This window comes from Dipteris shenzhenensis, chromosome 7 (assembly GCF_047967505.1).
Source record: "Dipteris shenzhenensis isolate YYH24624 ecotype China chromosome 7, Dip_SZ_1.0, whole genome shotgun sequence".
Taxonomy (NCBI): domain Eukaryota; kingdom Viridiplantae; phylum Streptophyta; class Polypodiopsida; order Gleicheniales; family Dipteridaceae; genus Dipteris; species Dipteris shenzhenensis.
The window spans coordinates 29,939,340-29,953,107 of record NC_141602.1 but is presented as its reverse complement, the minus strand read 5'-3'; the positions used below and the strand labels follow the sequence as shown (position 1 = coordinate 29,953,107).

The following is a 13,768-nucleotide window of genomic DNA, read 5'->3' as shown; positions in this document are numbered from 1 at the left end:
AGACATCGAGATCCTTGTGAGGGTGAGAGAGTGATTGAGAGGTTCTCTTGAGCCTTCTTTGTAAGAGTTGACTTCCAATGAGAGACGTCCGTCCATATTTCTGTTCTTTTTCTCTTGAGAGATTGTGAGATTTCCATTGTTCTTAGTAGAGTTCATTCTACTCTCACTAGAGATCTAGCTCTAGCTCCAGCTCCAATGAAGGTAACAGCTTCTTTAACATCTTCGGCTCCATCTTGTCCAGCAGCTCTGCCTCCAATGACTCTCTACTATCTCCTTTTATAAACACCAGTTGAGATTGCATCATCCCTTCCATCTCCAGCAAAGCACTTAACTAGCTTTAGCTCTTCAAGCCGATTTCTAGTGCCAGCAACGACTAACTTCTACCTGCAGCACTATCACTCATTGGTTTGCACTTGGGTCCAAACATAATCCATCATATAGACTCCAAGGATCGTGCTAAAGATGCATGTGTTGAGTTGAACACAGTGTTTGGTACAAAAGCCAAAAACCAAGAAATTCATCTTAAGATTGAATTCTATGGTTTACACATGAGCTTCAATGAATCAATGACACGATTTGTCAACAAAATCAAAAGCATTATGACCCAACTAGAAGGCATAGATGCAAGTAGGGGAAAAGGATGCACTTGCAATCCTCCTTAAAAGCATGCCTATAGAGTATAGTGCACTGACAACCACTTTGAAGAATTTTCCAGATCCAAAGTTTGAGGAATGTGTATCCTCTCTTCATGACAAAGAAAGAGAGTTGAAGACATCGACATCGACATCGACATCTACATCAACCAAGGGGAGGTGTTGAGATATGGTGCCATGAGCACATAATTAGAGGCTAAGGTATGGTATAGGAAAGAATTAAAGTAGCCACCCTAGGATGTGGACTACATGATGTGGAGACATGGATCAAGGATATCCACAAGGAGAAATGTGGATCAGAGGATCCCACATGGTTTGACTATTCTAAAGGCTCTCTCTATATAAGAAGCCTACCATGTATTGTTGACCATAAAAATTGCAATAGATTGAGTGTTGCCTACCTTATGTCTCTCTCATGGTGTTACGATCCTCCTTGATCTCTCTCTTTTGACAATGCTATCATCAATATTATTGTGCATTGTTCTAGATGTATGGATCAGTTTCCTATGTGAGTTTTGTGGGAGGATAGCATATGTCAGTAAGGTATCTAAGAAATCTACAGTGCCATTTAATCTGGCCTATAAACTCCCTATAAATCTCTGAAGTTGCTTAATGTTTTTGGGTGGTTTGGCATGTTGTGTGGCTGACACTTTGTTGGGATCTATTTCCATTCCATCCTATGAGATAATGTGCCCTAGGAGAATTCCTCTACTCACAGCAAATGCACATTTGGTTGGGTTTAAGCTTAGACCAACCATTCTACACTTGGAAAGACATAAACTCAAGTGTAGCAAATGTTCCACTCTTTTCCCAAATACTAAAAATTCATCAAGGAAAACTTTCATAAAAGATGTAAGATACTTATCAAATACCTCCTATGTATACTTTTGAAAGGTTAGCAGAGCATTCTTAAGACCAAAGGTCATGACATAAGAAGCAAATACTCCCCATTTAGTGATAAATGCTATTTTGTCTTTATCTTTAGGTGCCATTCTTATTTGGTTGTAGCCACGGAACCATCCAGAAAACTATAGATTTCATGACCTGCTATAGCATCAACAAAGTAATCACAAAATGGTAGAGGAAAAGGGTCAGTAATGGTGGCAGCATTGAGCTTTCTATAGTCCACACATATTCTGAGTTTTCCATTCTTTTTGGGCACAATGACAATTGGTGAAAAGCCATGTAGCATGGGTGAGAGGATATATTAAACCAACTCTCAACCATTTATCAATTTCCTCTTTGACTTGTTTTGCATAGTTGGGATTCATTCTGTACCTTCCTTGCACCACTAGGACAACATCTTGCTTTAAGTCGATCCTATGTTGACAGAACTTAGGGTCTACTTCCTTCATATCAGTATAATGCCAAGCAAAGATGTCTTTATATTTTGTTAATAAGTCCTTTAATGCCACTTTAAAAGGTGGAGGAAGATCTATACTTACCAAAACTATCTTGGGGTTGTCAGGGTCTCCAAGGTTCATCTCTTCCAAGTCATCCTATTGAACTCTGGCACTCTCTTGCATATGCTCCTCAAATTGAGTTTTAGCTTCTAGGATGGCCTATGCAGCTGATTTTTGATTGTCTTCTTGTAGGGTGTCATTTGGGTCGGCGTGATTGTCACATGTCTTATTGTGGGGGTTGATAGAATCTGTGCCTTCGACTGTTTTCTAACTATGTTCTATTTTACAGTGGCCGGGCTGTTGTTTTTGTTGATTTGAGCATGTATACTAATCAATGATTTTGGTTACATCAATTTCAAATATGGGGAAAACTTGGTACATCTCCAAGGCTGGGCATGGTCTTTGTACCTCTGGATCTTGTCACTACTAGTGCATGTATGTTACCATGATTTCTTTGTTTTTGTTGATTGTAATCTTCATTTATAGGATCTAAGTACACCATATGAACACCTGGTGGTAGCTACTACTACTAATTTTGGTTACCTCTTGCATTATAATTGATTATTGGGATTCCTCTTTCTCCTCTATGTTTGCACCAAAGCTCACATTGAGGACCTTGTCTGTGGCCTTCCATGCCACAGTATGTGCATGCTTGATCATGGTTTTGTCCTTGTTGATTTTCCCAATTTGGTTGATTGGGTCTTCTTGGTGGTGCATTATTGAATCTTTATTGTCCTTGCCTACCTACTGCAATCTGATTAGCTACCACGGGTGGGGCTTGATTGTTTGAATTTTGCACATGAGGAGGGACTCTCCTCCTATAATTTGGATTATACCAACATCTCTCTTTCTCATGATTGTCCTTCCCATAAAATGCACTAGCAACTTTAGGCAAGGGTGGGGTGACAAAGAGAAAACAGATGATCGGCACTAAGCCTAGTGTGACTAGATGAGCATAAGAACTATGGAGGCTCAAAGCACATTGAATAAGACATGAGAGGGAGATAGCAAATCTATATCTCTTGTAATGTGTGTACTAAACAATACATGATAGACCTCTTATATAGAGAGTGCCCTTTGAATAGACAACATCTGTGGGATCCTCTCATCCATGTCTCTCCTTGTGGATATCCTTGATCCACATCTTCACATCTTGTAGTCCACATCCTAGGGTGTCTACTTTAATACATTCTACACCATACCTTATCCTCTAATTCATGTGCACATGGCACCATATCTTGACACCTGCCCTTGGTGCCATGATCCATTGGCTACCGCAAGGTGGTCAGATGTGAGTTACAAATCTATCACCTCTCCTTAGTGCATACATTGCTACTTAAGGTGGTCAAGTGTGGTTTTTACATGCCAGTACCTCCCCTAGGTGCTTTCATAGCTACTCTCAGGTGGTCAGGCTTGATTTACAAACATGTGGGCTGAATGTGGCAAGGTTTTTGCTTCTCAATACATGTTGTCGATGTCATTGTCTTCTTCCCTTGATGTAGCTTGATGCATGATGCTTTGTTCTTCCATATGCCTTGATGCTTGATGTGTGGATGCCATGTTTTGTGATATGGTCATCTCATTCACTTGTGCTTTTGGCATTCTTTTTGCATTCATGCGTTGCTTTAGCATTTATTGCAAAGGTCTTACCAATTGATTTCTTTCAATATTGGTAGTGTCTAATTGCTAACAATGATTTTGATCTGATAGTTGCGTAGATCTCAAAAAGACATCACTTTTCCTTTTTGGAGCGTCTGCAAATTCTTCTTAGATTGGAAGTTACAGCTTGTCGAAATTTTGATCGAGAAATGGCCCTTGATGATGTGGCACAGGGATTCACATGCAAAATTCAAACTGTGCTTAACAAGGGGCTCTGTGCTTAGGTGGCATTATAGGTGATGTGGCATATTAACCAGTCCTGAGCCTAAATCTAGCCATTGTTTGGTGTGAGTTACTTGACCGTTGACCAAACCCAAGGTCAATGTGACTTAACCTTGGCAATTGGGATAAGGTGCCACGTGTCCATTTCTAGACCAACTATTTAACCCCGGGTCATTTTCACCTAACCCTCATTATATCCTATCTGCCATGTGGCTTTTTGTGGAGAACCTTGGAGAACTTGGGATTTCAAAGGATGGCGACGTCGACTGGGATGGCTGAGGGTTTTGTGGAGTCGCCGCCCCGTGAAGGAGTTTCATTCACCTGCGAGCAGTTGTGAAGCTTGGAAGGTGCCGCTCTGAGCCTTCGAGCTATTGTAGGAGTTCTGTCCGTGGAGTAGCCGGTTGATCAGGCATTGTAGCTTTGGAGTGCTTGGGTCGCAGAAGATGGAGGCGGCTCATGCTGTTGAGTTGCCTCAACCGTTATGGGCTGTGCCTCAGGAGCCACGGTTGATGCTCCTATATCAATAGCAGAATATGAAGGAAGCAATTGTTACGGGATACTTTTCTCTATCTTGTGGGAGAAGGACCTAGCGTAGGGACCTGGTGCAGAGTCCCCAGGCAAATAGGAAACCTAGAGATCTTAACAGCAGAGCAGGGACAGCAAGACATCAAGAGATTTTGTGAGAGGAATCTGATAGAGCTTCACAAAAAAACGACGACAGCAGGAGAAAAAGAAGCAGTTATGCAATGCGGGATGTATGAAGCCATAGGAAGCCAAACTATGCTCGTTTGATTCCTGAAGCGCGCCTCCTACATTTTCGAGGGAATGCACATCAACAGAAGAGCATTCAGTGGTGGTGGCTCCATCTCCAAAGTGTCGCCATATTCATCCTCAGTATCGGAACTCGGCTCTTCTCATTCCTTCAAAACAGTCTGCACACATGTATATTTTGTTGACATTCTCTGATGTGGAGGCCTCTGCTACAATCACAAGCTCAACTGGCTGCCCTTATTCGGTTACTTCGCTACTGCCAATTGCCGAATCCATGCTTTCCTTCGGATGAGGGATGGAGGCAGGGATGGCTTCGCCTTCAGTGTGCTTGGAATATTATGAATCTCTCAATCTAGAACATCTCAAAGTCTCTCATGAAATGTATGATCTCTCTTTATATCTCTCTCTATTGCACACAGAGAGAGTCTCTCCCATTCAAAACTTACTCAAACAGAATGGACATAAATCTCACACTCTCACAAATCAATCCTTTCTCCTAAAGATGATACTATTGTGCCAATTTTTCTTTTTCTCAACTAGCCATACCAAAAGTGAGAAACAACAATATACAAACACAGTAATCTACAAACTAGACTTAGTGGATGACCTGAAGCTCTGATATCATGACAAAGAGAAAACAGATGATCGCCACTAAGCCTAGTGTGACTAGATGAGCATAAGAACTATGGAGGCCCAAAGCACACAAAATAACACATGAGAGGAAGATAGCAAATCTATCTCTCTTGTAATGTGTGTACTCAACAATACATGATAGGCCTCTTATATAGAGAGTGCCCTTTGAATAGTCAACATCTGTGGGATCCTCTCATCCACATCTCTCCTTGTGGATATCCATGATCCACATCTTCACATCTTGTAGTCCACATCCTTACATTCTACACCATACCTTAGCCTCTAATTCATGTGCACATGGCACCATATCTCAACAGGGGGTGTTTTTAAAGTTTCCAATTGCTCCTTAATCATTTGCTCTAACTTAGAGAGCTTGTTTGTTTTCTTCTTGCCTTTTGATTTTCTGTGTCAAAATTGGAATGCCTTTTCTTCTCTTTTTTTAAAGACCTTGACTTTGTGCCTAGTCTTCTTTCTACTCTTTGTGCTGCATCAACCATGTTGTTAAAATCATTTACTCCTCCAAGGTGATCTCTACCAGCTACTGCCGTCCGTAATTCTTTGTTTAGTCCCTTACAAAAATAATCTCCCAACTGCTCATCATCAGTGGGTTGTTGATTGTTTGTCAACCTTCTATTCAGATTTTTGAACATTTGTGCATAGTCTTTAACTAAAAGATGTTTTTGCTTCATATTCCGAAGCTTCTTGAGTATGTCTTATGGAGTTTTTTTCTTTATTAAAATGGCTTAAAAATGCAGTTTTCAAATCATCATAAGAGGCAAAATGAGCTAACCATATTGCATAAGCCAAATCATTGCCTTACCATTAAAAGTTGCTGCAAACTGCTCTTTCTTGGTGAGGTCTGGAAGTTGTCCGAATCCGCTTGCAGCCCACCTTGTTTCAAATTGTCTGACATGACTGTTTGGATCTTGTCCTATCTTGCCGGTGAATTTGGCTGACTTTACCAAAGCATTCTGCATTCTTGGCTAGCGTTGTTGTCTTTAAGCTGGAGCTTGTACTTTCTTTTTTGGAGGTGGAGGTAATAAATTGAAGTCGAGTTTTCATTGAGTCTGAACAAATAGGCGTGCTGTGAAATTTGTTGCAATACTCCTAAATTTGAGTAATTCTTCAGTAGGTGATTGCACCATCAATTTGTTAAGTCTGATTTGAACCTCACTTATTTTTGTGCCATGCACACAATTATAAGAACTTGTTCCACTCGGTTGTGTAATCTGGATCGTGGAAAATGTCATCTTGATCACTTGTTTGTGTGCTCGCTTCCAGTCTAGCACGGTTTCTTGTAAAATAGGCATAGCCAATTCGGCGAGGTGATGTTTTGTCCTGAAAGCTATCTGACATGGACCAAGATACTCACCATGTAAGAGAGAAATAGAGAACTATAGTCACTTGCTCTACTGTTGAGTTGCTTGAAGTGTAGTTTGATAAGGAATCTGCTTGCACTTTGCTGGAGCTTGTTGCCTTGAATATTCGATTGTGTTGTTGCGCAGTCGGCGGATGACTGTCCATTGGTAATTCGATGACTATGTGCTAGCTTGTCTTATCAAGTTGTTGCATACTTATATGGTGAATGGAGTCGAAGTACAATCCACTTCTTGTTGCTGAATGCTCAATACAAGACACAGCTTCGTAGACACCTCATTCGTCACAGTGTGTTCACTTGTCCGGAGTGTTGTGGCGGCTATCCAACTGGTTTTTGTTGTGAGGAAGTCATTTATAGAAGTCGTGAAGTATTTTCGAAAGTGGTCCACCTTCAAGCGACTTCTGAATGACTTCGCTCGTTGAATTGGTTGTATGCCATTTCATACTTTGCTAGAAGTCTTTGCGATAAATACATTGTTGTTGATTGGATTTTCTTGGGAGCTGTTGCCTCTGCTGGTCGATTTTTCCTGTAGTAGTTGTAGATCATATGGTTTTCACTCTTTTGTAGAATTGCTATGTAGCAGCAACTGGCCGTCAAAGCTCGAACGCAATAGAGGATCGCCAATAGTGTTATTGGTGTCTCCAAAAGCTACACATATCCACTCTTGGCAATGGGAATGCCAGGGTTGAAAAAAGAAAAAGATAATACAAAACATACAGAGAGCCGAGACAACTATTTGTAGAGTAGAAATATTATAAATAGTTTGTATTTAAGTAGATAGCAACAACAACCCTGATGCAGGAGATGATGATCAGCTTATAACAACATTCGATGGTGTTCTGACGTCAGTCAGACAACAGTCAGAAATAGACATAGTTCCAAAAATGATGTGGTGGATAAGGCCAGTACTAATGGCCATTAGGGATAGTTATAACTATCCCTACAGTTACAAAATTATCCACTACTTACTATTGTAACCCCCCTTTACTAGAGGTCTACTAACCCTCCTTGGTTGAGGTCCACGTGGGTGGAGAGGTCATCCTCAAAAGTGCCTTAACCCTGATTATGTACAATACTCAAACATATATATATATATATGGATGACATAGAAGATTAGGGTGTTTTGCACCCACCAAAAGTTATGTGGTGCTCTCTCTCTCTCTCTCTCTCTCTCTTTCATTCCACTCCCATTGTTGATATCTCTCAATGTGTATTCATCCACACTAAATTGTTTTTCCATATAAAACCACCCTTCTTTACTTATGTTTTTTTTAAAGTTGAATAAGAAAACCGCTCCTATTATTATAACCTTGTTAAATTCTTCTCTATGTGTCAAAACCTTACCTTATCTGTTTATTTGAGTTGGTCATTGTATCTGAGTAGTGGTGTCTTTGTACATGACTTTGTGGCGAAGCATATTGTCATCAATTGCATCCTTGTATGCTGCCAATAAGCCTTGTTGGGCTGAGCAACAAGCCCTCACAAGAGATTTCATAATATAGTGTCATTTGTGTCTTTTATTGTCTTGATTTCTTGGATTGTCAAATAGGAAGCGCTTTTTCATCTATGACATTTTGGTTGGGTTCATCATCTTCAAAGTTAAGCAAATGTTAGTCATGCTAAATCTCTGATTTACCACATGTGGCATTAGAGAAAGATGATCGAGTTATTTGTGAGGATCTTGGTCGAGGTTCATACAATAAGCTAGAATGGAGAGTTAGTGTAAAGATCAAAAGTCAAGACTAGGTAATTCAGCAGCACTAAAATTTGATGGCAAAAACTTTTCCTCATGGCAACTTTTTGGGAGGTTGTTGCTGATGCAGAAGAGTCTCTAGGTTGTAGCTTGAAAGGAAAAGAAGAAGCCTGCCAATAACCAAGGTCCTAATATTCAAGCCTAGGAGGTCTTTTGAGATGGGCATTAGGTGTCAACTCTTTCACAATTATTTCAATGTTTATATCGATGTCTATTTCGATGCTGATCATCCAAGTCATTACAGGCAATGCTGCAATACACTACTTGACCTTGTTATTGAAGATTAGTACGAGAGATCGAATTCTTCTGCATAGCCATGGATGCGGGTTGGAAAGTTGTGTTATAGTTTCTTAATAATGAAAGATTATTGGGCATTTTCAAGAATAAACAGGTCTCATCTAAATCTTTCAAGTTTTTGAAACGTAGTGAGACATGCTTCGAAACTAACTATATTGTGTTGGACCGCTTGCTAAATTTATAACCAATTGTCATTGAGACATTATACAATGGAGAAGCAACAAAGTGGATAGCGAGGCAATACTCTTTTGCCTTTTGCCAAGAATTTAATGACATAAAAAATATGTTGTGTCAACACTGAAAGATGCCTCTAATGTTTATCGGTTGGCTATTTAGTAATGGGCGTGAATGGGACACATTGTAGTGATTCATTCATTAGTTAGACCCATGCTAGTTGGCCTAGCATTAGGTTGGGTTTAGACGGTCCGCCCAGCACACTTGATGGAAGAGATGGCCATGACTTGTGCTATTGACACCCGGTAGCCACGTCATATGGCATATCCTTGATCAATAATGTGATTGGTTGAAAGCATTGGTGGAGTTTCTCATGTTGGACCCCATATTGCTCCCTAGGTAATGTTGTGCGTCGTAAAGCTTTTCTCTTTGATTGGTGCAACTAGGATGGCAAGCAATTGTAAAGGACATCTGCCTCTTTGTTTGAACTTGGCCTTAGCAGTCCCTTAAGGCTCTAGACACCTAGGGCATTTCCTTCTTCATCATATTCTTGTCCCAATGAGGCTGTTTATACACCAAGCTGTCGCCCACCTAAGCCTCAAAATTTTTGCAGCCAATATCCTGGCCGTGACATTCGCACCTATTTGCCAAGTAGCACTAGCTGCATTTGCAATAAATGATCTCTCATAAGAAATTGTGCGCTCATCTTCTTAGTACTGGCATGTCGCCCGGGCCGTAAATAGCCCCGGGACTTATTCCGGGTCCCGCAGGGTCCTGGTATCTTCTCTGCTATCTGGTTAGTTACGGAGGAGGGAGTCGACACTTGAGGTGGCGCTGAACACATAACCCGGGGGGGAAGAGTTCTCGAGTGGGAAGGTTTGGCTGTGGGATGCCGATGATGAAACCTTTAGGTGGGTGGAAGGTGCTTGCAGGTCTCCACCAGAGACAGGGCAGCGCTATGCAAGGACGCAGAAGGAGAGACTGGCAAAGGAGGCGGCTGCAGAAAATGCAGAGGAAGCAACAAATGATATCTGGACATGCCCACATCCCAGTCCAGCACTGGAATGCTGGGGGAAATCCGTGGAGTTTAGCTAGCGGTGTAACGCCTGGCGGTATGAAGACATAGGGAAGCGTAAATGCCAGGGTAGTAGTGCTGGGGGGGAGAGAGAGAGAGAGTGAGAGAGAGAGAGAGAGAGAGCATTTGCTTTCCTTGCATATGGAGTGCTGAAGCCCTGGAACCAGTAAAGCCGCACAAGTTTTGGAAAGCGGCCGTCCGGATCAAGAATGTAGTAAAGTTCCCCCCATCGACGCTTGTAAGCCGAAATAGTGAACCAGCAGGTTTTACTTACTTGGCCTCTCTTTTGAGGGGTTATGGTAAAGACAAGGCCTTGTCTGATGGCAGACGAGTTCATGGCCACCTTAGCAAGTACGGCTATGATAGCCATACGTTCTTGGGAAATTGTCTCGTCCAGATGTATGGAAACTGCGGCAGCGTGCTGGAAGCACAGGCCGTGTTCGACAAAATTTCCTCTCCAAATTTGTATTCGTGGAACATCTTGATACATGCATATGGTCAGAATGGGCACGTAGAGGATGCGAGGAGCGTATTTTATAAAATGCCTTATCGGGATGTTGCATCATGGAATGCCATGATTACAGCTTTCACCCAGAATGATTGTGCCAAGGACGCTCTTGATTTTTTGCATTGGATGCAAGTTGAAGGCGCTAAGCCTGACAACGTTACCTTCGTATGTGCTCTTAACGCATGTGCCACCCTGGCAGTGGTTGAGGTAGGGCTTCAGATTCATGCTGCTATTGTTGGCATGGGGTATGAAGACGATGTGGTAGTAGGGAATGCCGTCATCAATTTGTATGGCAAGTGTAGGAGCGTGAAGGATGCAAGAAATGTTTTTAGCGGATTTTCTCACCCTAACATAATCTCTTGGACTGCCATGATAGCAGCATTTTCTCAGAATGGTAATGGTGAGAAGGCTTTGGACTTCTTCTGGCAGATGCAGCTTGAAGGGGTTGAGCCAAACAACATAACTTATGTGTGTGCTCTTGATGCATGTGCTAGCCTTGGAGCTCTTATAGAGGGGAAGGAGATCCATAATATCCTTGTCAAGAGTGGATACAAGCAAGATATTCTTGTAGGGAATGCCCTAATCAATATGTATGGCAAGTGCAGGAGTGTATGCAATGCGGAAAGTGTGTTTAGCAGAATGCACCATCGGGATGTTATTTCTTGGAATGCCATGATTGCAGCGTTTTCCCAGAATGACCATGGCATAGGGGCTTTGGATCTCTTCCATCAAATGCAGCTTGAAGGCTTAAAGCCAGACAGCATCAGTTTTGTCTGTGCTCTTGATGCATGTGCCAGCTTGGCAATTCTTGAGAAGGGCAAACAGCTCCATGGTGCCATTGTTGTGATTGGGAGTGAGCAACGCTTGGTTGTTGGGAATGCTCTCATCACTATGTATGGCAAGTGTGGAAATGTGTATGAAGCATGGAATGTCTTTGACAGAATGCCTCAGCGGGACATTGTCTCCTGGAATGCTCTGATTGCAGCTTTCACCCAGCATGAGCGTGGCAAGGAGGCTTTGCACCTCTTTCACCAGATCCAGCGTGAAGGTTTAAAGGCGGACAAGATTACATTTTTTAGTGCTCTTGATGCTTGTACTAGTTTGTCAGCCATAGACGAGGGGCGCAAGATCCATGCTGCCATTATTGATAGCAAATATGGCCAAGATGATGTTGTCAAGACTGCCCTTGTTGATATGTATGGAAAGTGTGGAAGTGTGCTTGATGCGGCGATTGTGTTTCGAAGCATGCTTCATCGGAATGTAGTCTCTTGGACTGCCATAATTGCAGGGTTTGCCCTGAATGGCAACGGTAAGGATGCCTTGGATTTTTTCAATCAGATGCAGCTTGAAGGTGTTAGACCAGACACTATTGCCTTCATCTCGATACTTAGTGCATGCAGTCACACAGGATTAGTTGAGGAAGGGAGTTATTTCTTTGTATCCGTGAGTTTAGAATATGGTTTAGCATACACACTAGACCATTACTTGTCCATGATTGATCTGCTTGGTCGCGCAGGGCACTTAGATGAGGCAGAAGGCTTGATCTACAGCATACCATCTGAAGAAGTTCCTGTTGCATGGCGATGTTTGCTTGGTGCTTGCAAAATCCATGGTGATTTGGAACGTGGAATACGTGCTGCTAGTCATTGTTTTCTGTTGGAACCAGGAAATGCTTCACCTTATGTTATGCTGTCAAACATATATGCTGCAGCTGTCAAGTCAGATGATGTGGCAAGTATGAGGTACTTGGAAGAACTTTTGTGTGAAGAAGCAGCCTGTGTGCACCTTTTTGAGCCAAATTGGATGCCTCAATGGTGTTACTGAACTGTCAAGTTGTCAGGACAGTGTACACAGGACTATGCTGATGGTTTTGTGCTGAGGGTGATCGGAAGAACTGTTTATTTGCCACCAGTGACAATCGCCATCATAGTCATTCCACGCAATCACGCTAATGTAGAGCTACCCATCGTTATGAAGCTCTTAGTATTCCCCTGTCCATGGTGGTTTTGTAAATTGCACGGCTATGTTGAAACAAAGTTGTCAACCTCACAAAGATTGAGCTATCTGGCTATAAATAGCTGGAACATGTGAGGCTTTTGTTTGGGAGGTTCAGGAGTGTCCTGATAGTTGGTGGCAATGACATCGCAAGCAAATGCCAGCTCCTTTGCGTTGGACATTTCTCTAGAGTCTAAGATATTGGGGAAATTGGGTCAATGCCCCACCAGGAGAACTCAGGGGATTGACACCTCACATGCATATGGGTAGAAGAACCTGTAGGGGGAGGGGCTGAGCCTGCCATGTGGGCAGCAAGATGGCTGCCACATGGACTGCAGACAGAGATCCTGTTTAGGGTTTATTTGGGGCAGCCCAAAGACTGCCTTCATGGGCTGACTGTAGCTGGAAAGAGCCCAGCTATGAGCCAAATGGAGGGCACAACATCTGCAATAGTGTGCAGCAGCAGCAGCGGCAAGAAAAAGGCTGCAAGAGAGAAATAACCACAAGTAGTTGGCAGATTGCTGACAGACCCAGTTGGGACAAATCTGGGTCTGGAGCCTGCTGACCCAATGACTCTCACCTATAAACATCCCATTGTGGGGTGCAGTTCTACCTATACTGAAGGAGTTCTTACATAGTAGAGTCCCAGAAGTCCAGAGCACATCTAGCTGCATACTTGCGGGTAGTAGGAGAGTAATATAAGGTGCACAGGAGGGAGCTCTGTCAGCAGTGAACTGAGGAGCAGAATTTCACAGGAGTGCTCAACCTAGAGCAGCTACGAAGTCCATCAGGGACAAGCCATGATCTAGGAGGGGTCTATAACAGAAGGATCAGCAAACAGAGCCTGGTATTGGTGACTTACCTCAGGGCTTGTTGTGTTGAAACTCCAAGTTCCATCTTCCCATTTACATCTACTCTTATCCTATGACCCGTTCACCTACCATTCAATGCACTCTAATGCACCCTTCCCTTTCCTATTGTCCCTAGGACCTAGACACGTGTGTGCACTTCTTTATTACTAATCATTGGCCAATGTTACATAGTTTGGCGGTACTATTTACATTGCTTGATCGATCATATATACAAACATATAACCGCACCATCAAATTGACACTTAACAATAATAAGGTTCTAATGACTATTAATTAACTAAAAAATCATTTCTCTTGTCATGACACTCCCTCCTGCTTGAATGAGCAGAAGTCCTCTTTTGGATTATTGCTTGTCTCTTCCTCTTACGCGCACTT

At 42.4% G+C, this 13,768-nt stretch overlaps 1 protein-coding gene across 1 annotated transcript; it reads left to right on the top strand.

Moving 5' to 3' along the window:
• Positions 1-10,287: 10,287 nt before the first annotated feature.
• Positions 10,288-13,543, top strand: LOC147900205 (pentatricopeptide repeat-containing protein At2g13600-like). Its single transcript, XM_087377482.1, has 2 exons — positions 10,288-11,835; positions 12,043-13,543. Exons 1-2 carry the CDS (start codon positions 10,416-10,418, stop codon positions 12,348-12,350), a joined length of 1,728 nt encoding a protein of 575 aa, XP_087233608.1. The 5' UTR covers positions 10,288-10,415; the 3' UTR covers positions 12,351-13,543.
• The last annotated feature ends 225 nt before the right edge of the window (positions 13,544-13,768 follow it).